This window comes from Vollenhovia emeryi, unplaced genomic scaffold (genome assembly GCF_000949405.1).
Source record: "Vollenhovia emeryi isolate VEMERY1.0 unplaced genomic scaffold, V.emery_V1.0 DF939204.1, whole genome shotgun sequence".
In the NCBI taxonomy this organism is placed as follows: Eukaryota; Metazoa; Arthropoda; class Insecta; order Hymenoptera; family Formicidae; genus Vollenhovia; species Vollenhovia emeryi.
The window spans coordinates 380,780-405,052 of record NW_011967162.1 but is presented as its reverse complement, the minus strand read 5'-3'; the positions used below and the strand labels follow the sequence as shown (position 1 = coordinate 405,052).

Here is a 24,273-nt window from a genome sequence, read left to right as displayed (position 1 = left end):
TCTCTCTCTCTCTCTCTCTCGCGTTGGATTTGACAAAACATGACGGACAATTCTGTTGGCCAGACTCTGGGCGTTTTCCAGCAAGGACACAATGTGACACAGTGTAACACTGTGAATCATTACATCCTTGTTGTTTGCCAATGTTAAACAAGGATGAAACGATTCACTGTGTTACACTGTGTCCTTGCTGGAAAACGTCCTCTGATTAGAGGGTCTCTAGTCAGAACCAATCAGAACTCACGCTTGTAGTTGACAGTTTCTACTTTCTGCCAGCAGAGTGCGCTGTTCGCTACCAGCGTCAGTTCTGATTGGCTTCTGCTTTTCTGCCAAGGTGTGAATCTAATGCGGATTTCGCGCCGTAATATTTATTATCGCGTTACACGTTGTAAAACACGTGGTCGGTTGCGTGCGGCTTGACGCGCGTCGCATGTCGCGCGACGAAGCCCGGGGCCGGAGGCGCCGCGCGTTTGGTCGCATTAGCGTTTTTAGTAATTAGCCATTCTTAAAAATAATCGCTATCCCAAACTTCTTCCCACTTGAGATACCCGCGAAATATTCGGAGCGCCTCGCCGAGGCGGGAGAATTTAATTATCTGATAGTCAGCCGATCTATCTCCTCTGTCCCTCGAGGAAATATATGTGCTTGCCGCGGCTCCGTGCGGCTGAATTCGGACCGGAAGCGCCGTTCCCGCCGTGCTCCTCTACGTGGAAATAGGAAAAATTTTTTATTTCGCCTTTCAGCTTCGCGAATAGATTATCTATATGTAATTGACTGTCGGGAAATATTACATTATCGAGCGCCGAATGCTGGCGTGTAACGTGACGTTATTATAAATTAAACTGGCTGTTATATATTTTACGCCCGTTTGATAAAGTAAAGATTTATGAGCGCACGTACATTCCGAGTGTTGTAACGTGCTTTTTGAAAAAATAATCGTATTTTACGAAAGTAAAATGTGGTTACGCGGGGATAGCCAGAGGGAATTTGTTCTTCTTATTTATTGGCCGGAAATCGACGCTGTATCGACCTTTCAACGCGAAAATATTCGACGCTTCAATTTCATTCTCTATAAAGAGATTCGTTTGGTAACTGATCGCTCCTCTGAAAATATTGCATCCTGATCAACGGGGTTAGATATAGCTCGACTCTCGTGCAGATCGTCTGCCCCGGAATATCTGAAATTGGAAAGAGAATCGTTCAACCCTGCAGATTCGCTGGGAACGCGTATCCGAAAAAGGTTCACGATCATCGCACACTTATTAAAATATAATTATATAAGCGTATATATATTGTCCGTTAATTTCTCGAACGTTAACGCGATTTGTCGAGCGCCGCGATGCTCTAAGACTCACTGTTCTACATTTGAAAAATCTCGCAATTTTCGCGAAACAATTACACGGAAGGGTTTCGGGGTGAAACGAGCGCTACCTTAAATTTAATTCAGTCTTTATTGAATGAAACGTTAAGCGCGGCAACGAGACTAATTTCCGCCGCTGTAAATGTCAGAGGCGCAAATGTAAAGTGGCGCGTCTTACAGGCATTTAGTCCGATGACAACGGGTCTCAAGGAGTAAATAATTACGGCGGGATCGCGCTTTGCATTTTACTCCCAGGCTGATACCTATCGGGCCATCACCTTGAAGCGCATCGCGCTGGTTTAAAGTCGGATTTCCATTTAGCCTACACCGAGACCGAGACTTATTCCTCAAACGCATGTCTAACGCGAGCGTGACGGCAAGTCGAACGATCAAGGGCCAGTTTCACAAACGTCGGTTGACTAGAGTTCAGTGTCATCTCACTATCTCTTTCTATCTTATTATCTAAGAAGAGATAAAGAATCAATTAACCCGAGAGTAACAGTTAATCAAAGTTCAGCCAACTTCCTATCTTTTTCTATCTTATCTAAGGAGAGATAGAAACTCAATTCATCTTCGGTTAGTGGCCCTAAGACCCGGTTTCGCCAAACGTCGCTTAACTTTAATCTTAAACCAACGGCACACGATACTATTTTTGCTACTGGATTGCTTACGAAAGCCAGTCAGGATTCGACTTTAAGTCGTCTGATCTAAAACTCTGCATTCTAAAGGCCTTCACACACTTCCCGTAAAACGTAACAGTAAGGTTTCGACCAATCGCGTGGCTCGATTCGCTTACGGACGGCAACGCCGTAAAAGTAGTATCGTGAGTCGTTGGCTTTAGTCTAATTCACGTTTGTTTCTTTCTAGAGTAACAATTAGAAAGAGACAAAGAACGAATTAAGCTAAGCTTAAAGTTAAGCGACGCTAGTGAAACTAAAGGCCTGAAGCCAATGGCACACAATACTATTTTTCCTACTGGTTTGCTTAGGAGAATCAATCAGGATTTAGCTTCATGTCTTAAAGGGATGCTGGAGTGATTCTGCACTTTTGCACCTTTTGCACTTAAAACTGTCTGTTTCGTAGAAACATTTGTGTAATATACAAATTAAATGGCTCACGTGTACAGATCGAAAGCAGCTTGCTATTCCGGCTAAATGAAGGAACAATATGGCATCACTGAAATTAAATTTGTAAGTCTAATAAAAATTAATAGTGAGCAACACACATACCATATGTACTGTATGTGTGTGTGGCTCACTATTATTTCTTATTAGACTTACAAACTTAGTTTCAGTGATGCCATATTGTTCTTTCACTTGGCCGGAATAGCAAGCTGCTTTCGATCTGTACACGTAAGTCATTTAATTTGTATATTACACAAGTGTTTCCGCGAACTGATAGTTTCTAGGTTAGAAAGGTGCAAAAGTGCAGAATCACTCCAGCATCCCCTTAACCTAAACCCCTCACCTAAAACCTAAAACTCTGCGTCCTGATTGGCTCTCGCAAGCAGGCCAGTAGGAAAAATAGTACCGTGTGCCGGTGGCTTAAGTTTCATTGCCGTTAATGCCGTGCCAGGCGCAAGAGCCGTTCGCTGTTACTGACGCGCCCAACTGAATTCGTTCATGGCTTTATACGCGAATGAACAGTTAATGAGCCGACAGCGGGCGCGTTATATATTGTCGGCGGTTGATGTATCCGTCTGCCTCGCGTGTCTTCCGATTAGCGAAACGACGCCGGATGTATAAATTCCCAGTTGGGCGTGCTGTAATAATGGTATTTACGGCGCGGCGGACGCGGGAATGAAGCGCTCGGTGCGCAACGCCGCGACACGCATTTCGCATGCAGATTATTGTAACGAGGAACATTACGCGCGAATTAAACTCGAGCAAGTGAAGCCCGCGCGCGCGTTCGATGTCTGCTAATCTCCCGCCACTTGGAACGAGGCATCTTTCAAAATTTACGGGAACGGGGTGCGCGGATCATATGGAATCCGTGAGCACCCACATATCAGTACGTACAGGCTGGCGCGAGGAACGGCGGGGATTACCAAATCGATATACTAAACGGGTTTAACGGGGCAGGAATAATTAGGATGTTGGCACCGAGCCCGACAGCCGAGCTCTCGCAGAACAGATTCGAACTGAGGAAGGGTCAGTGCTCGGTGCTCTCCACCTATTACACGCGTTGCCACCCGTGCCTCCGGTGCGTTCGTACTAAATATCGAGCAACGTGCTTAAAGCGCTCGCCAGCCGTGCCGAAGAGTCTTCGTGCGGCCCGTCACGCGTGTGATTAGAATTACCAGCGAGAGGGGCTTCGTCCTGTCGGTCGCCGAACGACGGCGAGGATACCTATTGACGTTAAACGCTAGACGCGCCGCATTATACCGCGGCGAATAACGGAATTTTCGAGGGGGAAACCGCTGACCAAAATCTTGTACACCAATGCCCAAACTAATGCCAAAAAAATGCCCAGTAATGCTGCAAATCTGTACACTACAATGTCCTCAGCGGTTCCCCCTTTCGGGAATTTTAGAGAAGCCACTGATGTTACGTACGCGCGACCTGGCTCGCGTCGCTCGCTCCTCTCGCGTCCCTTTTTCGGTTTTATTTAACGAGACACGGCGATGTGCCGTTGCCCGGCGCAAGAAATTGCCAATATTTGAAAATACATCTTGCACACAGCTGTTTCAGTTTGTTTTGCCTTCTGTTTTTATTTTTTTTCCTAGACAAGATAGGGCCGCCTTTCGCCATTACAGGATTGGTACGCGGCCGTCGTCTCTCCGTTTCTATATCGACACTGTTCAAATATAAATAAATACTGGAAAGGGATTTGTGTCCATTTGAGAAATTGCAAATATCTATATTTTTCATGTTTTTATACTACGTTGGAGCGTGTCGGCGAACGGGATGCGGCTCTCGCAACGGGCCGTAGGTATAAAGTACGACGTGTCGTCAACCAAGTATCAGCGTCAATCGCCGGCAGGTGGGCGATCATAAAATTGTAGCATTATAAAATATCTGGATTTACGATTACCGCGATATCCCGTGCAAGCGCACGTTTCGTTTGTAGAACATTGAATAAAAAAAAAACAACAACGGATTATAAATAACACAACCTCCGCCGGCACAACAATTCATACCAATTTCATCGACACGCCCCGAATGCGTGAACCAACACGGCTGGCACACATTTACGCTGTTAATCAACGTGAGTTAAACAGCTTCGATGAGCGCTTCGTTGTCGGCGCGTTTAGCGAGTAAGTTTTTTTTTCTGTTTTGAAGATCGCATTACGTAACGGTGTTATTCCAATTAAACGGCGCGAGATAAAATACGATACTTCTCGCGTAATCGCGAATATTGCTCCCCGATTGCCTATCACGCTCTTAATTGCGTTTTTGTTTTAAACGTATGTACGGTTGGCGTTTCATAAACGGGCAGGCGCGATGTCCGTTCGGATAATACTTTTTCATGCCGCTCCGCCGATATAATATTTCTCCGTTCGCGAGGTCATTAAAAGACTTTCGTGTTGGAAAAATTAAAATTTCATTGGACAGATGTTAAGGCATGAACGCTGGATCAAATGTAATTAATTATTCCGAGCCAGTATTTTATAAGACGATCAAGCATGCTCTTCGTCCTTGCGCTCTGACTTATAACTTTGGAGAATATAAATCAATTTGTGTAAGCTTCTGAACGAGAATTGGAGGAGCTCTAAGGAAGATTTATCTCGGCGCAGTCTTGGAAGTAAACAACTGTGATATTGAGGATAGAATAAATTAAGCAGTTCAAGAAACTCTAGGTTGTATACACCGCGACTGGAAGATTTCGAGCCTAAGTACATTTTGAAACTTGCTCCGTTATCGTATCTAGTGACGCATAATCGACACAGCATTTACATAAATGCATCGGGCGAGTGCAGTCAACCGCAATAAATTGAGCTCCGCCAGCCCCTCGTCCAAGATTGGATTTTCTGGGGCCGTTATCCCGTCTATTACCTATCGTCTATTTACGCTCTAGTCGGAATTATTAGGCTTCACGGCGTTATAGTTGATCAATTCTCGCGCCTCCCGTCTACTTTATGCGTTTATCGCCGAACAATTTCCGCTCTTAAGTTAACGAAACGCGACAAGCGAACTGCGAGAGTCCCCGTAAATTGCATTTAGCGAACCATTTCGCGTCGAAAGAGCAAAAGGAAGAGGGGAAAAAAGTAATACGGAGAACGTTTTCGTTTTTTCCTCCCCCCCCCCCCGGTTCAAAATGAATCCGCGCGAACCCGATTCCAAGACTGCGGGAATTACTTACCATAAATTATTATCGGAATACGCTCCGCAAAATCTACATACTCTTCCAGATTAACTATTCTATATCTCGCGTTTTGCTTTCGCGCCTCGATATAATCGATATCAAAATTTTCATCGAAGGCGCCCGAATTACGGGTTGACATCGCGGGGGTGGACGGGATTACTTATCGAATCCCTCGCGAAAGTTATACCGCGAAGGTGCGGCAACAGCTGACAGAGCTGACGTGTCATAACGTATGAAGGTATCACGAACATTTTGGACTAACGTCTTGATTCTGTACCAAAATATCGACCGTAATATCTCCTCGAACGACCACGCAGGCATCAAGATGTCTATCGGTTCGCAGTGAAATGTTACGTTATTATTTTTCTGGTGGCGCGCCAGCGTGGAATTCTATGAGAATAATGAAAATTCATCCCCAGAAATTTTATTTCCGGATCAACTGCGCCGGTGCGTTTTCACGTTTAATCTCCTTTTGTTGTCAACTTCTGTGTCGCCCCCTCGGATGGCAAAACACGTTGATATGGTAACAGAATTCATTTTGCGTCGTGTAAAAACGCGCGATATTCGATTCGTATCTGATAAAAAATTTTTTACACGCCGGATTACAGGGAAATGTGCTCGCAGGAACAACGAGGATACACGTGCAATCGGCAACAGCAATTAAATTGGCGAGCGCGGCGCACCTACCTCCTCTCTACCGCGTTTATAGTTTCAATATCTATTTAATGCGTCGAAGGTATATGAGGTATGCTTTAATTGTCTAGCCGGTAAAGCTTACGCGGGCCGCGCGTTTTAGAAAGCAATCAAATTTTACGATCCCCTTCCACTGTCTGCCCTCGCAATTTATTTTATGGAAGTGATCTCCTTGCGGCGCGAGTTTTACACACGCTGCGGCTCCTGGATCACTTATTGTATATCGAAAATAAAAATTTATCGGAGCGGAGACACACAAAGCGCCAGATGTCGGACGGGGGCGAATTCATCGAGATAGAGATCGTCGTATCTAAATTTGTGTATCTCATTTCTTTCACGTTACATGAATGCGTGTGTTTCACGTTGTATGTGCAGTCTTGTTCAGTAATGCTTGAACCTGCATTTTTATCGTCATTTTTCTCATTTGTACAAATCACTGTATGTGTGTACAGTCTTATTCATTAATGCCTGCACCTCAGTTTTACTAGGTTTCACATTTTTATAATCTTTATTCCCATCTACACATCGATGAATAGCTTTTTCTAACCAATAAGCGTCGTGATTTTTTGCGTGGCGGCAGTTCAAACGATCAAACATATCATAAGTTAACCTAACCTAACCTTAAAGAGGTTATCCGCAAAAATGCACGGCTCTTATTAGTCGAATTGTCCCCACTACTTTTAGGCTACTGCGCATCCACGAGAACGGTTCACCTTGTATACATCCACCATGTATACAATCGTGGTTCACACAGCTTCTATAGAAGTCAGTAGCATACGTACAGTCTGAAACTCAGTGATTTGTATTGTATATAGATGACAAAAATGCAAGTCCGGCATTAATGAATAAGACTACTACCACAGACTTCTGTAGAAGCTGTGTGAACTACAGCCTAAAACACGTCGATGTATAGATGGGAATAAAGAAGAGAAATAAAGTCTTAGTACAATTTTGCTCGAGAAATAGATCAGAAACGCTCAAGATGGTTTCGGAATGGCCGTCGAGTAAAATATTCCTCGGGGAAGAAAATTTTGAAACGTGACCCTAAATTTACATGCACGTTCCAAAACAAAATCGGTGGAACCATTCTGTTCAGCACTGTAAATGAGTTTAGAAACGTGCATTTAGATTCAAGGTTACGTTCCAAAATCTTCTTACCCAAGGAATAATTTACTCGTTAGCCATGCCGAAATTTTTAGCGTTTTCGATCTCGAGTAAAATTTTCTTCCGGGAAAATGTTTTCGAACGTAAACCGGGGGGTCAATTCTTCTTCTTCTTCCTCCTCGTGTTAGGTTTAAAAGCCTGTTTTATTCAGTTTGTTCTGTACCAGTTCTATACCAGAACGAACTAGTACTATGAGCATTTACTTCATCTTCGGTAGGCTGCTAACCTTGCCGAAGGAAACGTCCAATCTGGAGGGCTGTACCCCTAAAAGGATATGTATGGCAGGATACTCTCGGTGGTTACCACTTCCCTTCGGAAAATTCCGAAAAAAAAACCAGTGGTTTTCGTGGATTTGAACTCGGATCTTTTCGTTTATTTGTTTACTAAGCAGCGCACATTTCTCTGCGCTACACTCGGGTCAATTCTATGTATCTTACAATGTATGTAAGAGGACAATTAGAGTCATAGCTACTTATTTTTAGCCTTCTCGCTAAGATACAGAATTGACCTCTCGAATCTAAATGCACGTTCCTAAACTCATTAAAAAAAAAGTGTTGCACCCATTCTGTCTATCGCTGTACCGTGACGCGGCGTTAAATCTCTACGTCGCGATCGCTGTAAATGAAATACAGCTGTTTGCTAAGTATATCGACTCGCTGAGGAGCGCTGTCCATGCGCCTTCAGGAGTCGGCACTTAATTCGTTTCCTCGCACTTCACTTCTTCCATTTTAATGCTCTTGGAGTTTCGCGAATCCAGTTACGTGCAAAGTTACAATACCCGCGTTACTTGCCGCCGTCGAGCGGCGGGGTAGAGGGATGAATGCGAAAAGATTTTGCAGGCGATGAAAGAAACGCCCGCCCCCTTCCCTATTAATCGTTAATACGACGGAGTGCGGAATTCTTTTTTCCGCGTCAATACTTTCCCCCGCTCGCGCGAGGGTTCCTCGGCTTTCATCTTGCTACAATTTTTTTCCTCGCTCCATCAGCCGCCGCCGTACAGCGATGCGCTTTTACGTCCCGGCAATTCATCCTTACCTCCACTAACGCGACCGAGCGAGACTGAGCGTCTCTCGTGCCGCCACGGGCAAGTATCATTTCCGCAAAAAAGTAACTCGAAAATGAAAAATCGAGTGTCGCCGGCTGACGTGTTATTTTTCCGAGAGTGGACGGCATGTGCGAAATGTGTCAGAAATACAATACTGGTGCGCTAATTATATAGCGCGATACGTATGACGCGCAATAAAGGATCGTGACTTAAAGATACGGGAAGAAGCGAGCGACTCGACGCAAGAAGATGAATCTCATTAGCATCGCCGTGCTCTTTATTGTCTCCTAACACAAGAAATTATGGGAGAGGATATAAGCGAGCGATGATACTTGAAACCAAATGGATAGCGACATTTTCTCTAAGGAGATTACGAAAGTGAATATTTAAGGCGGGATTAAGCATCGCAATTGAGTGATGTGGCCTCCTTTCAAGCGTGCGAGAGTGTTAAACGGATAAATATTATTACGTCCCTCTCGGAAAGGATTTCTGATAGCAGGACCAAAAACATTCTCGACGTATCTAAACTAATCGCAACCTCGTGTATTATACGCTGAATTTTTTTTCTTAAAATGTGTCATGAAAATTACATAATCGTGGGACAAGATGGCATTTCAAGCAACTTTATGAGAGTTTTTTGAAATTTTACCATACATTTTGTTAGTGAAATAATAACATAATTTCATCTCTCTTGTTCCTTCTTCTTGAATAATTTTCCTTCCACAAACGTTTTGAGTTCAAAGAAAATAAAATTTTTGATGAAATACTCGTCTTATGGAGACACCGTGCTCGTTTCACATTCACCCACTCCGAGGACAATCTGTCATTCAGACAAGATAATATACGGTGGGGAATTTGTTTATTTACTAAAGGGTGGCCACTTTGCATCCGTACGATGGTCTACCAAACCATTAAGTGAGATACCACGCATCGCTGTGGAGTCGCGCTGCTAGTATACAATTCCTACTTTATACAGTAAAATAAAGTAGAAATAACTAAGCAAAAATGAAAAAATTATATTTTTAAAACATCATATAAAATAGACGAACGTTTGGACTGTTATAAAGTCTTCGTCAGCGGATACACAGACAAATGTAAAAATTACATGATTAGATAACATATCGTCGGTATGCAATAAAATCATCGATTATAGAACAATATCATGAGACACAATATAAAGTGACTAGAGCTGTGTCCTTTCCTGTCCATACGCTGATGAAGACTTTGTAACAGTCGAAACGTTCGTCTATTTTATGTGATTTTTAAATATAAGTTTTTATTTTATCACCTTCTATAGCTCGTCATTGTTAGCCCTTTTGTTTACTGATTTGTATTTACATTAAACGAACATGTCTCGCCTTTATTAAAATAATGTAGGTAAGCGAGAAATTAATTCGAGCGTGGGCTTGGATAGCTCAGTTGGAAGAGCATTCGCCCGGCAAACGAAAGATCCCAGGTTCAAATCCCAGCCTGTTATTTTTCTCGCTGAAAATTAATAAGTTGCGCGTCTTAGTGCCACTAGATATCAAAAGATTTCAACTATTTGCTCCAGGTTCGAGTACTCGTGAAGATAATGCTTGTATTTTTCCAAGTGAGTAATCATAGAAAGTTTGAAACTACGTCAACAGATTAGAACCTATTTATATGATACTTCATTCCATACGGAGAAAATTTTCTCTTAAAATGTACCCTGAAAGTCATGTAATCGTGGCATTTCAACGAACTTTTTCAGAGTTTTGTGAAATTTTTTACATTTTACTAATAAAATATACAGGGTGTTATGTAATATCCGCCTCACCTCTTATTTATGGATAGAGCGGACGAGACCGAGTCGAAAAGTTCTCTACCACTTAACAATTTTCGCAATAGTTATTGAGTTATTAAATATGAAAATCGCTGTCTTAGCCCGGCCTACCACCCAACTCAAGCTCGCGGCGAGATGCGGCGGTCCCGCGATCGGCATTGCTAGGCGCGCGGGGATTTGTTTATGACACACGGCAAGGACAACACCCCGCGCGCCTAGCAACGCCGATCGCGGGACGGCCGCATCTCACGGCGCGCCTTAATTGGGCGGAAGACCGGACTAAGACAGCGATTTGTATAATTAATAACTCGTTAACTATTGCGAAAATTGCAAAATGAGTAGAGATCTTTTCGACTTAGTCTAGTCCGCTCTATTCGCAAATAAGAGGTAAAGCGAAAAATTTTCATAAAATCCTTCGAAGTGCCGTTTATTACACGATTGTATAATTTTCAAGATAAATTTTGAAAGACAATTCTCGCTGTATAAATACGACCGTCGCTACTTTTCGAGCAAGAGAGCGATCGTTTGACGAATTGAAAATAAATCGCGGCCGAAGGCCCGCGCAAGTAACTGAAAGTCTTCGGCTCGGAGCGAAGCGCGGAGAGGCGTAGCTCACGGGTCACAGTGGGGCTCAAACGAATGTCTTTTAATTAGAGGAGAGCGAGACTTTGCAAAACGTGACACACGGCACTCCGTGCGGGCGGTGCTTCAACTCTCAAATGTGTAACGCGACGCCCGTAGCACTTTTTTTCCCTCTACCCTCGTGTCGCCAATTTGTGCAGCGCGACCGTCGTCGCGCCGGTACGCGCGCGGGTAAAAAAATAAAAAAGGGGGCGACCGTCCTCTTTAATGCATCTCCGCGATACTCGCGGATGACGCCTGCATTTGCACGTAGCCGTCATAACCGACGTAAGGTGCGGGCTCTCCATAATAAAGCCAGCCCGAACGATCCCCTTCGAGTCGCTTCGCGCACAACTAGACGTAATCTAGTTTAAAAGTACCGGCAGGAGGAAGATAGCGCCGCGCGTTTCGCCCGCGAGGTCACCGACGTCGATATTAAAAAAAAAAAAAGAAAGAAGAAGAAATTCTCCCGCGGCGACGGGCGCAGTTTTGTACAGCGGTGCGACTCGCGTGTCTCGCCTCCCGAAAAAGCGGCGTCTTTACACCGGCGATATGTAAATAACGTCGCGTGTGGCTCTCGATGAAATTAATCGCACGAATGCATCAATGCCTCGAGGCGAGGGGCAATCAATCGATTAGTCAGCGGTACCGGACGCCGGGCGACGGACGCGGACAAATTTGCATTCCGTCGCCGCGTCGACGTCGACGTCGACGGAAACGGGAGCCGAAAGACCGGCCTCCGCGAACGGGGGCGGAGGAGGAGGAGGAGGAGGAGGAGGATGAGGAAAAAAGGAGGACGCGCTGAAATATTTAAGGCGCAGTCACCTTGTTAGCGCCCTCCCGGCGTGGGAGAGGATGCGATTCGAGGGCGAGTGATTGACAGCGCTCGCAGTTTGCGCATTAGGGGGCGACGAGAGCGGGTGGGTACGGCGGAAGCGGAAGATAATGGAACGCTGTTCGCTTTACGGTGATGTCATAAATCGGGACGCGCGGCGGAGGCGCCGTTCGTCCCATGTAAATCACGTTTTATGCGCTAAACCGGAATTATATACATCGCAGTGACGTACATGCACTTACGCGCTTGTTAGCATACACGCGCGCGTATATAGAGATCCTTGCTTTTATTGCCGAATATACTTTTTCCCTGCCTTCCGTACGCGCGAAGATTTGTTTTTACATTCGGCTCGATATTCCGTCGCGCGGGGATGGCGTATAAATCTGTCGGGGCGGATCAGCCGAAAATCATATATAACGTTGCTCCGCGTGAAAGAAGATAAATATCGACCGAGAAACAGAAAGAGAGAGAGAGAGAGAGAGAGAGACTCTTTCGAGTTATTGAATAATCCGCGCGGCATCGTAAAATATAGTCCCGCGCGTACACGGGCGCGGAGCGGATGCTCAAGGAATCGGGGAAAACGCTCGGCCGACGCGACGCGGCGCGGCGCGGCGCGGCGCGGCGCGCCCGTCAAAGCGACGGCGGGGAGAAACGCGCATATTTGGCACGTGGTTTCCATTTTACGCGGTCCTACGAGCCACGCTCAGAGAGAGAGAGAGCCCGCGGACGCTAAACCGCGCCATGGCCACGCCGCGGACAATGAATTTCAGACGCTCCGTTGACGCACTCTGCGCGAGTATTTCACGGCTGACTATGCCCGGACGTGAGACATATTGCCGTTCTCGACCGGTGGATTTCAATGCAGATTTTATGTTCGCGCGGTGAACACGCATCAGCGATTTTCGAAAAGCGCGTCAGATATCGGTCAGCCGAGCTCGATGAATGAGCCTCGCTGTGCGGACAGAGAGAGAGAAAGAGAGAGAGAGAGAGAGAGAGAGAGAGAGAGAGAGAGAGAGAGAGAGAGAAGGGGGGGATGAAATATATTCGGAATGCGGGATAAAAAATTTTAAATACCGAAAAACGCCGATGCGCATCTTTTATGTTACACGTGCAATGTGACCCAACGAAAATTTTTCGTCTCGTTTTTCGTTTGTAGTATCTAACGATTTGCGCAAAATATGCCGAAACGCGACCAGTTTTTGCTTCCAACGGGGATGTGTAATTGTGACAAATTCGGCGATTTCTTTCTCGAAGAGTTTTAATTTTCCCGAATTAAAAAAAAACATGGCCTATTTGTAGGAAAACTTAAAATTAGTAAACAAACAAAATCGAGCTCGTGTTTGCCAGGGAGGAGCTCTTTGCTCATTAAACGAGCAAAACACAAACAGTTGGCAAATACAATATTATTCGTTCAAAATATTCGAAAAAAATAATGAGCGGAACGTTTCGACCATCGCGGAGTCTTCGTCAGCCGATAAATCAATACGTATAATTACTTCAATAGACACAAGATAGTCAATGGATTGCGGAATAATTTTAACAAGTACGTGAAGAAGAATATAATCAATGTGAACATTTGTAGAATATTGCAAAATATCAGGTATTGTACTCGGAAAGAATTTTCTTTCTAAATTTGTCCTGAGAATTACATAATTGTAGAACAGCGTGGCATTTCGGAGATTTTTATGAGTTTCTTGAAATTTTATAATACCATATATTTTACTAGTAAAATGTATAGCGGAAGGTCCTCTATTATGAGACAGACTGCTAATATGATATAGCGGAGTTTCTGCTAAATTAATAGGCGTCGTCTATTGGTTTTCCACCGTGAATTTATTGCCCTTGAAGTGAAACAGTGGAAAATTGATTGTTGGATTGTGTAATCGTTGCGGAAAAAGATTCGCGATTGAATTTGGACGTTGCAGACCTACTATCTCGTATTAAAAACCTATCTCGTAATGGAGGACTTTCCTCTACTAACAATAAGTATAATTACTAGTGAGAGGTATGGTAAAATTTCAAGAGCTTCTCATAGTTGTGCAAAATCCCACGTTGTCTCACGAGCGCGTGAGTTTCGGGATAAATTTTAAGAGAAAATTCTCTCCGTATAGACATAATGTGCCCAGAATATGCTCAGTACAGATTATTCGAATCATGTTATCATTGCTGTTAGATTTAAAACGACGTATCGCTTGGCGCTTATTAAGATTCTCGAAGGGGCGGCTACCCTGAATAAAGGGTTGAAGCGGCACGACTGAAAATTGATCGTTATATATTTCTTCTGGAACAACGCCGACGTGTTTCCGTACAAAAAAACATTGGTTACAGGAAACAAACCGGAGGGAGTTTTCGTTGGCTCGCGCACACCCTGGCTGTACGTTTTTCTTTTCTTTCCGCTATACCGTCGCCTATTTCCGTAATTTTTGCGCGGATACATCGAGGAAATTATAATTACACCCGTTGCAAACGGAGAGCGGAGTCGCGTTTAAAACGGCAGCGAGAGAAAGTGTGTTCTTTTGTTCGCCCGGTGGCGCCGGTTAATCGCTCGCGTGACGATTGCGAGACGGTCCGTGCGAGCGCAATCGCACGGACTACACGGTCCGCTTGATTAAATACGGCAAACGTGCCCGCTATTGTTCCCGCGTCGCGCGCGTCGGCCGCAAATGCAGGCTCTTAACGTCTCGCAGGTCGTTACAAAGGCGCGCACAAACGTCAGCCGTTCGCGTCGCGCGCGAGGAGACGCGACGGAAAGTGCGGACCCGGTGCCGAAGCGGCGGATTTTCCGACCTGTCCCACGGGACATTAGCAAATTGATAGTCCCCCATTAATCTCTTTCTTATAAATCATATCCGGCGCAATTACTTTCTCGCGACAAAAAGCGAAACTTTCGAAGACATGATTCAGCGAAAGCTACCGTTCGTTCTTATTGTTGGTAGCTTAACGCCAGCCCGATATATTTCCGTCTACCGCGCTATTTCTGATATCAATAATACAAGCTTCTCAGCGTAAAACGTCGAAGCTCAAGTTTCCGTCGCAAAACATATTCAAGGATTTTAGAGACAAGCGTTCAGTGCTCCATCTTCTAGGCCTCTAGGGGATGCTCAAGTGATTCTGCACCTTTTGCACCTAGAACTGTCAATTCGTGAAAACATTTGTGTAATACACAAATTATAAGGCTTATGCGTATAGATCGAAAGTGATGTCCCACTATTCGGACTAAATCAGAGAACATGGTATCATTGAAACTAAGTTTAGAAGCCTAAAAAGAAACCTATTCACTTAAATAAGTTATAGCTTACCCAACCTATAATTTATTTGAGTGGCCAGATTTTTTGTTAAGCTTTTACACTTAATTTCGATGATACGGCCATGCTGTTCTCCGATTCAGTCCGAATAGTATCATATCAGCGCAATGAAGTCCCATACAGCACAGATGGTTGCAGTTACATTGTAGAAACGTTGCAATCTTGCAGATTGCAGTACAATCTTGCAGAGATATTGCAGGGATATAAAAGTGCAAACTTTCGATAGCAATACTGCAGCAATGTTTCAAAAATAATGAAAATACTATATTTTCTATTTGAAAAATGTTTCTAATTACAAGAATTTTATAATGTTATTCTCGTTGATACCAATAATCCCCGAATTATTAAGTACTTGATCAGCGCGGTGTTGCTCGCAATCTCCATCTATTGCGAAGCGACATAACCTTCTTAGGTTGCTTCGCAAAAGCTTGCTGTGCCTTGAAAAAGGCCCGGATGTATATGTAATTAGTAAATTCTCTGCTTATGTACAACAACAAATTATTCCAAAAATATTGCACTGCAACATTGCTATAATGTTGCACTGCAATCACTCTGAGGGCGGACATTTCAACGTTGCTGTAATCCTCCAGAAACGTTGCAGCAATGTTGCGCAACGCTGCTGCAATATTGCAATCTTGCAATGTAACATTTCTGCAATCTTCCTGTAATCTTTCTGTGCTGTGTGGGGTGTAAAAGCCTAAAAAGAAGTCTATTTACTTAAATATTACAAGTTATAGGTTATAGGTTACCTAACCTATAACTTATTTGCGTGAATAGATTTCTCGTTAGGCTTCTACACTTAATTTCAATGATACTACGCTGTTCTCTGATTCAGTCCGAACAGAGGGACACGTCGGTCTGTACACAGATTCCACATAATTTGCATGTTACACAAACGTTTTCACGAATTGACAGTTCTAGGTGCAAAGGGCGCAAAAAGTGCAGAATCACTCCAGCATCCCCTTAACTCCGCCCACTCTTTGGTTATCCGGGTAAAAGTACGAAATTGCGTGCACTTCGTGTTGCAATCTGCGAAATACATCAAGTGGATTACAGAAACAAGAATTAAGTATGGATCAGACCGTGGAATAATTCCTCGCCGAAGAGAATTAGGAAAAACTAAGCTATGCCGGGGGAATCGAGTAAAGTCGCGATAATCCAATTGGCGGCGAACAAAAGGAGGAGAGCGTTGTAATGGCGAAATAGAAAAATATCGGGTAGCGGCGGAACAAAGTGAAGGAAGGTTTCGAAGAAAGATTAAAGAGGGGATTTTGTAAGTAGACGCGAGAATTTGCCCCCGGTCTGTCGGGGATGCTCACGGGCTTCTCGAGGGGGGGGGGAGGTAAAGGGGGATGGGGAGGGGGGCGTCGGCTTTGTCGGGCGAATTCTTGCGGTTTCGGCGCAATTACCTTGACTGAACGTTAACGACGGTTCGTAAATCAGGATAGGACGGAACAGAAGTTATACCATCGGCGGGATGAACGCGATGGGAGCCATCGCTCGAAACGCGGGCCGAAATCTCATTTCGAGACACGCAACGGCACGGTATTTAGAATAAGTTATACATACGCGGAGCTGTATTTCTCTACTTAATCTCCGCGAGGAAGGTCGGCTATTATTCTCCCCGCGATTGCCCCGACGGCTTTTCTTGCGTTCTTACGTGGGAAATTTATTGCTCTTCTATCAAACATTCTATCGAACGTTGTTTTGTTCCTCTCTATACCCTTCTCGAGCAGCTGACATAAATTCTGATCGGTGGCAAGCTGCCAGGGGTAAGTTCAAAGATTGTACGATATACTTATACAATACTCGGGCATTTTGTCCCCAGCCTCATTGTTATGTCCTCCGGGTTGCAGGATTTTTCCAACTTTTCAATATAGTTTTATCGACACAATTTCACGCGATATTTTTTAAGCCGCCATTTACGAAGGTACTTACGAAGCTGCGCAAATATAAGCGCCCGAGCAACACGCGTGTCTTAAAGGCGTTCCAGAGTTGTCTTAAGGACTTCACCGAAAGGCGTCCTAAAGATGTTGAAACTTTTTGAAGGGATTTTTATTCAGCTATCTCAAGTTATATTAAATCTTGTATGAAATATTTTTTGAAGCGTATACATTAATAATTGCCAACATTTGTTGCAATATAATATGGCGCGGTCAGTATAACGTGGCCTATTAAAATGTTTTAGTTAACATACGATATTGTAATTTTTTAATATTTAATGTTTTCATTAATTTCATGTCACGACGCAATTAATATTTCGTCGACGGTGAACACGTTGGTTATTTGATCTGCAGGTAAATTCGGTCATGCGCACCAATAAAAACATTTTCTTAAATTATGATATTTTTCAATTAAAACTTGATATTTATATTAAATACAATATAATGTTGTGAGATATTGGATTAGCATTGCGAAATATTAATGCGCCTGATATTTCATATAAAGTAATTAGTTTACGAAATTCAACTTGTTTGGCTGAAGACGCATCCCATTGGCAAAGTATTAATACAACGAAGAACTTTTATATAAATCAGAAACTACAGAGAACAGATTTAATTAGATAAGATTAGGTTAAACGAATGTGATACGTTGAAATCACGTTTCTTTGAATCTGCTAAATTTTTATTTACTTCTACCAAAACAGTTGCTGGACTTAAAGAAATAGATATGAATTCTCTTGGAAATTTCAGTCTCGATCAAATAAAATGTTTTCATTAATTTCATGTCACGACGCAATTAATATTTCGTCGACGGTGAACTTGGCTGAGATAAATAAATCGTTTCTTTGAAATTAAATAAAAGTCCAGTAAGGTCAAAATTCAACCAGATTTGTTTCATTTCAAGCAAACTTTCTCTGCAATCGTACAAACGCCTTTCTGATAACTTCATAAGACATCCCCCAAATTTTAAGACGTCGAAGCACTACGGTGTTCTCCGCGTACAAGATGTCTTAGAAATAGAATCAGACATTGTCATCTATATAAATGAATAGGCGATGCACTGAAACGTCTTTGTATACACGGCAATTCTAGCTTAATGCAAAATGCACGTGCAATTGTAGATTGACAAAGTGCTCGATGGTAGGACTCATCCGATGGAAACTCATCGGATTTGAGGATCCAATGACGCTTTGTCATTAAAGTCATTACGTCATCCATCAATAGATAGCTCCTAAGCCTGCCGGGTCCGCAATTCAATGCCGACAAAGCCGCATTTACCGATTGTTGTACGCCTCACAATAACCGGCTATGCAGAAACGTTTGAATAGCAACAATGTCCGACTACGGTTTGCGGATAGGGTGACCGATTTCCACATTACCGCAATACTTGGCCCTAGTAATTTTATTGGTTTAAAATATATTTTGTTTGCCTCCCCCCCCGTGTATCTCGGATTAATCAACGCTTCGACGAGTTTTGTTTCCGCTTCCGATCCCTTGGTGTTTGCAATTTCGTTATGTTTTTCCGCGAGGCATCCTTTGTTTTCTCTTATTGCTTTTCGTTTGTACGATTAGTCCGTAATGGCCTCGCGGCGTCAGAAAATTGCGCCGTATTAAACATAAAGTCGTAACGCTAATGAAGAAAGGACCTGAGCAGAATGGGTGCCTTTCACAGTGACGGACGGAATGGTTGCCTTTTTTCAAATGAGATTAGAAACGCGCACTTAGACTCAGGCTTACGTTCCAAAACACTTTCTATGAGAAAAATTTTACTCGAGAAATAGATCGAAACAGCTCAGAATGATTTCGGAATGGCCATCGAGTAAAATTTTCCTCGAAGAGAATTTTGGAACGTGACTGCGGACTTTTAAACTCATTTAAAAAAGTGTTGTAACTATTCTGTCCATCTCTGTACTCTTAGGCCCGATTTCGCCAAACGTCGTTTAACTTTAGTCGTTTGTTAGTTTAATTCATGTTTGTCTGCTTTTAAAGTAAAAACAGTTGGAAAAAGACAAAGAACGAATTAAGCTAAACTTCAAGTTAAGCAACGTTGGTGAAACCGGACTTTATGACACAAGACAGCTATTGTGCGTCACTTGAAGACAGAGACTGGAAACATAAAACATTGTCGTTCTGCCAAGACCCCGAGGGCCAGCTTCACAAATATCGGTTAACTGTTAACTAGGGTCCAGTCGACTCCCTATCTTTTTCCATCTTATTATCTAAGAAGAGACAGAGAACCAAGTAAACTTTGGTTAGCAATTAAGGGGATGCTGGAGTGATTCTGCACTTTCGCACCTTTTGCACTTAAAACTGTCTGTTTCGTGGAAAGATTTGTGTAATAGACAAATTAAACGGCACGTGTACAGATGATCGAAAGCAGCTTGCTATTCCGGCTAAATTAAAGAACAATATGACATCACTGAAACTAAGTTTGTAAGTCTGATAAAAAATAATAGTGAGCAACACACATACTACATGTACTGTATGTATGTGTTGCTCACTATTATTTCTTATTAGACTTACAAACTTAGTTTCAGTGATGCCATATTGTTCTTTCATTTGGCCGGAATAGCGAGCTGCTTTCGATCTGTACACGTAAGCCATTTAATTTGTATATTACACAAATGTTTCCGCGAACTGACAGTTTTTAGGTTAGAAAGGTGCAAAAGTGCAGAATCATTCCAGCATCCCCTGTGAAACTGGCTCTAAAAATCTTAATCTCAAGCAAGTAACAGTTTTAATCGCGCCCCAATAGCTCGGGGTGCTCGGAGCGTTTGACGAGTCTGCGCGGGGGTGGAGCGCGGATCAGTTTTTGCAATGCGAAAGATTTTCAGCGTCAGAAAGTCCTAATTGCCCCGTAGCGTAACGATTACGCGCGTTTTCGCGGTGTGTCACATGACACCGGTCACCGGCCGGGAAAACAAAAGGCCGGAGTGATGGATGGGTTCCAGACGATTGAAGCGGCATGCCGGCTTTCTGTTTCAGGTGGCATGGCTGCGGGTGGACACGCAAACCATCCTGACGATAGCCAATCACGTGATAACGAAGAATCACAGAATCGGCGTCACGCACAGCGAGCACAAAACGTGGCTGCTGCATATACGTGATGTCCGCGAGAGCGACCGAGGGAACTACATGTGCCAGATAAACACTGACCCGATGAAGAGTCAGATTGGGTATTTGGAGGTCGTAGGTTCGTCCATTGTGCCTCGCGCGTCGAATTAATATCACGGTAGAAATCCGGAGGCTGTACGTTTCGATAAAATGGAGGAAGGAGGGCAAAGAGAGAGAGACAGAATCTTTGTTTTTGCAAAATTCGCTCGTTCGTTACGAAGGTTGAGCTCGACTGTAGTAGGACACGGGCGACTGGCGAAATCAAGTTCGCTTTTGGGCTCGGCCCGTGGCATCGCTTTTGAGGCTATACCCGCTACATACATAGTGTATAGATATATTGTAGTGCCTTTAAACCGCCAAACGATAGCATATCGAAAATTGCTTCGCGGTATTTCGCGAAATGGAAGTTGCCGTCCCAGGTTTGTCGTCGTTGATCCCCTCTCTCTCTCTCTCTCTTTTTCTCTCTGAACATTGTGCTCTCGCGCATCGTTCATTTTTTATGATTCCGCGGTATTTCCATTCTTGTGGCATTTTTATAAAGCAGCGCAATACGCGAGTCGCCCGAGCAAATGTGTGTGTGTAAAGGCTCTGATCAGAATTTTTGTCCGACAGTTCCGCCGGATATTTTGGATTATCCCACGAGTACGGATATGGTGGTGAGAGAGGGTAGTAACGTTACGCTGCGTTGCGAAGCAACAGGGTCGCCGACGCCAAACATCACCTGGAGGAGGGAAGACGGCGAGTTGATTATTCTCGGAAACAGCCAGGAAGGTAAACTATTCACGGGCTGTCTTGTACGTCCAAAGAAAGCTTAATAGTTCCCGAAAATACCCCAGTAACGTCCTCAAGTCTTCCGCAGCCGAATGGCTTTGCACAACACATTTATTACGTTCTTCCAGATATATATTTTATCCCTTTCATTGTTTAATCTTTTGTATTTCTCTCTCTCTCTCTCTTCCAATTTTTTTTATCGAATCTTCGGTGACATTTTACGGTTTAGTTGCTTAATTTTAGACTATACAGGAGAAATTGAATTTAAGTAGAACTTACCGATTGAGGTCAGTTTACCTGGATTTCGAAGAGTTACGAAAATGAAAATTCTCTTACCATTTTTGAAGTACAAAATTATTTTTAACATACGAAAAAAATGGTAAGAGTAGTTTCTACTTTCGTAACTCTTCGAGATTCGAGTAAACCGACCCCAATCGGTCAGTTACACTTAAATTCCATTTCTCCCGTTGTATAAATTAAGCAACCAAACTGTAAAATATTTTTCTTTGTACACCTACCAATTTTCGTCCAATAACTCCAGCCAGAGAGCCCACGTTCTCTCGAGGGACTCGATTTTTGTATTAAAAGAGATAGGCGATTCTTTTGCAGCAATAACCAGCTAACCGTTCAATTGCTCACAATGCTCGCCAGATTTCTCGGCGTACGCGCGACAGGCCATTTTCCATAATTCGCGCGCATAAAGCGCGTCAGGTGGCGCGAAAATTTTCGACCATTCCGACATCGACGTACTTATTTTATTCGCATCGCTCATCTTGAAAATCGTCGTAGGGGAAAAGCGCCCCGCGTTTCGCACACGCGCAGCTGAAACACCGGATTCACTCAACGCGGGGGGGGGGGGAGGGGAGGGGGGCGACGATTTATCATTCCGCCTCTCGGACTTTATTCAGCCGACTACGTTGCGTGATGCAATTGCATTCGAAGCTGCCGATGCGACCGTGTCGGTGACGTCAAAGTGAAATATGCGTTTCAGCTCTTATGCGTCTCGCACAATGACGCAAAGGAAAATCGAGCGTCCTCGCTCGCACCTGTTCGTACAACGGTGACTTTATTCCACGGGTACAATAACAATTTATCACCCTTTTGTCTTTCAAACTTATTGAGCGGTCCCGCCTCTCTCCATGCAGTCCCGTTAAATATTTGCTCGCCTTTGTGTGCATTTTGTGCACCTGTCCCCGCGCGGAGGAGCCCGCGATAATTTATAAGGACGAGCGACGCGATTCCTTCGGCCCGTCGGCACTTTTTTACAGTTTGACCTTGTTCTATGGAGACATGAATACGCGGCCGTTTCAGCAACGTCCTTTTTTTAAACGAACATTCAGTTCGCGGGGCTCTTGTGCTAATATTTAATCCCTTTAAATACATCGCGGAAAAATTTCATTCATAATGCACGCGGTCCGGCGATGAAGTAATAAAGTCGACTTTATTTTTATAATTTTCTTCCATTGTTATTTTCGATCCGAACGAATGTGCGCCCTGGAAACGTACATCGAAATATACAATAAAATGATCCCTTCGGTTTTTTAAAAGTAAAATTAGTCTCATTATTCAATCGTTGGATTACACCGTCGTTAATAACAGTTATTTATTATTCACGTTGCTCTTATGGTTAAGCGATTTGCACGATCCCCCCTTAATTTTTCATTCTGTTTTCGGTTTCATGTTAATGCCGTTTAAATACACCGCTTCTCATAATGACTCGCTTGACGCGGATACAATATCTATTTATCATTCCTATTGTTTCCCAAAATTTATTGAACCGTCGTTTTGCATAATGCCGTTCTGCTGACAACGAAAACATTTATTCCGCTACGCGTGCAGTTTATTCGCGCGCTTCATTTAATATCATCTGCCAACCGTTTCAAATGTCCTACCGTAGAAATTTATTGTGCCTTCGATTACGTTTATTCTACATTATTTCCATCGTGACGTGTTTATTGTCGGGGCTTGTAATATCGCCTTAATACCCTTGTTCTGCATGCGCGTTGTCCGCACTCCGATTCAAATTTGCCCGTTCCCTCGGAAGGGGCCCGGGCTCACCCCCCGGTATCGGGATAATCTTTTCATTTGCATGCGATTTTTCTCTTCTTTAACTTTCTCGATTTTTTGGTCAATAAGTAGCAAGTTTCTCCCTCGCGAGTCTCCCGCCGTCTTCTTGTTTAACTTACGAACATGTTCAGCTTCTTCCGCGACCATGAAAACTCCCTCTTGAACTTCTCCATCATACCCGGTTTATTTCCATTTCAATCTTTACTCTGTGCTTGAACGCTTCTTCTCGTTTTTATTTCCTGCAAGAAAAGTCGATATTCTCCCTCGATTTTTCAAAGGTACTTCTAACACCGGGGCTTGCTCCTCTTTAATTCACAAATATGACTCCTTGTTCGCGCGACTTACTTATTTCTATTTTCCTTTTCCCCATCCCCGTCCCATCCCTCGCCCCCTCCCGTGCTCGACCTTTTTAACGTTCAGGTACTGTTTCTAGCGCTCCATGCTTTAATTAACGAATTCTTCCTTTTCCCATCCTTTCCTCCGCGCTCGCGCACTTTCCCGCCCGGCAGTCTCCACCTCGCGATTACCACGATTTCTCCCCCGCCCCCTTTTTTTTCCCCACTCCTCGAAAGTCTCTCCTCTTATCCTGGTCTTTTTCTCAGGCAATCGCGAACAGCCACGACAATCCACCCTCCGTCTCCCGGCGCGTCCCAACTTGTCGCACTCTGCCCATCCTTTTTGAACCCCGCGCCAACCCCTTCCGTTCCGCCGGCGACCTTTTTCACTCATGAGTAAACGCCCGTGCTCCTTCTGTCGTTCTCTCACGCACTCGCCCTCCATCACGGACGCTCCGCTCCCGCTCGCGTGTGTATGCGTGAACAAAATCTCGGATAAACCGGCGAACCTATTTGCCGGAAACTGTCCGCAAATACTAGCGGGGGAAATAAAGTTTCGCCGGTTGCGGGCTAGTGCAAAGTTTCGGGGACCTTTGTGCCGTCGATCGCCGTAGGATACTTTTCAGCCTGCACTTCGCCAGCTTCCCCGAAACTTTCGGCCAAAGCTGTTCTCAAGTATCTGGATGCGCGCGCGCGCCCGCGCGCATTTTTATAATTTATACGCCGATAAATATTTATCGGCGGCCCGACCGTCGCGAGGGAAAAACGCCCAGAATCGTGCGTCAGGTCATTACGCCGTGAATTATTACAAATTCCGTCCGCATATGCATTCATTACAGACTTCGTAAATACAGTGTTCTCTCGAATTATTATTAATTACCTAGATGCTATCCATTCATACGTAATAACCGTGC

The 24,273-nt window shown here is 43.9% G+C and overlaps 1 protein-coding gene across 1 annotated transcript in view; it reads left to right on the top strand.

The window, feature by feature from the left end:
* Positions 1–24,273, top strand: part of LOC105561642 (neurotrimin-like) — a 218,583-nt gene that overhangs the window by 148,516 nt on the left and 45,794 nt on the right. The window contains exons 3-4 of the mRNA XM_012011805.1: positions 20,058–20,265; positions 20,799–20,957. Coding sequence (XP_011867195.1) covers positions 20,058–20,265; positions 20,799–20,957 — 367 coding nt within the window. The remainder of the gene's footprint in view (positions 1–20,057; positions 20,266–20,798; positions 20,958–24,273) is intronic.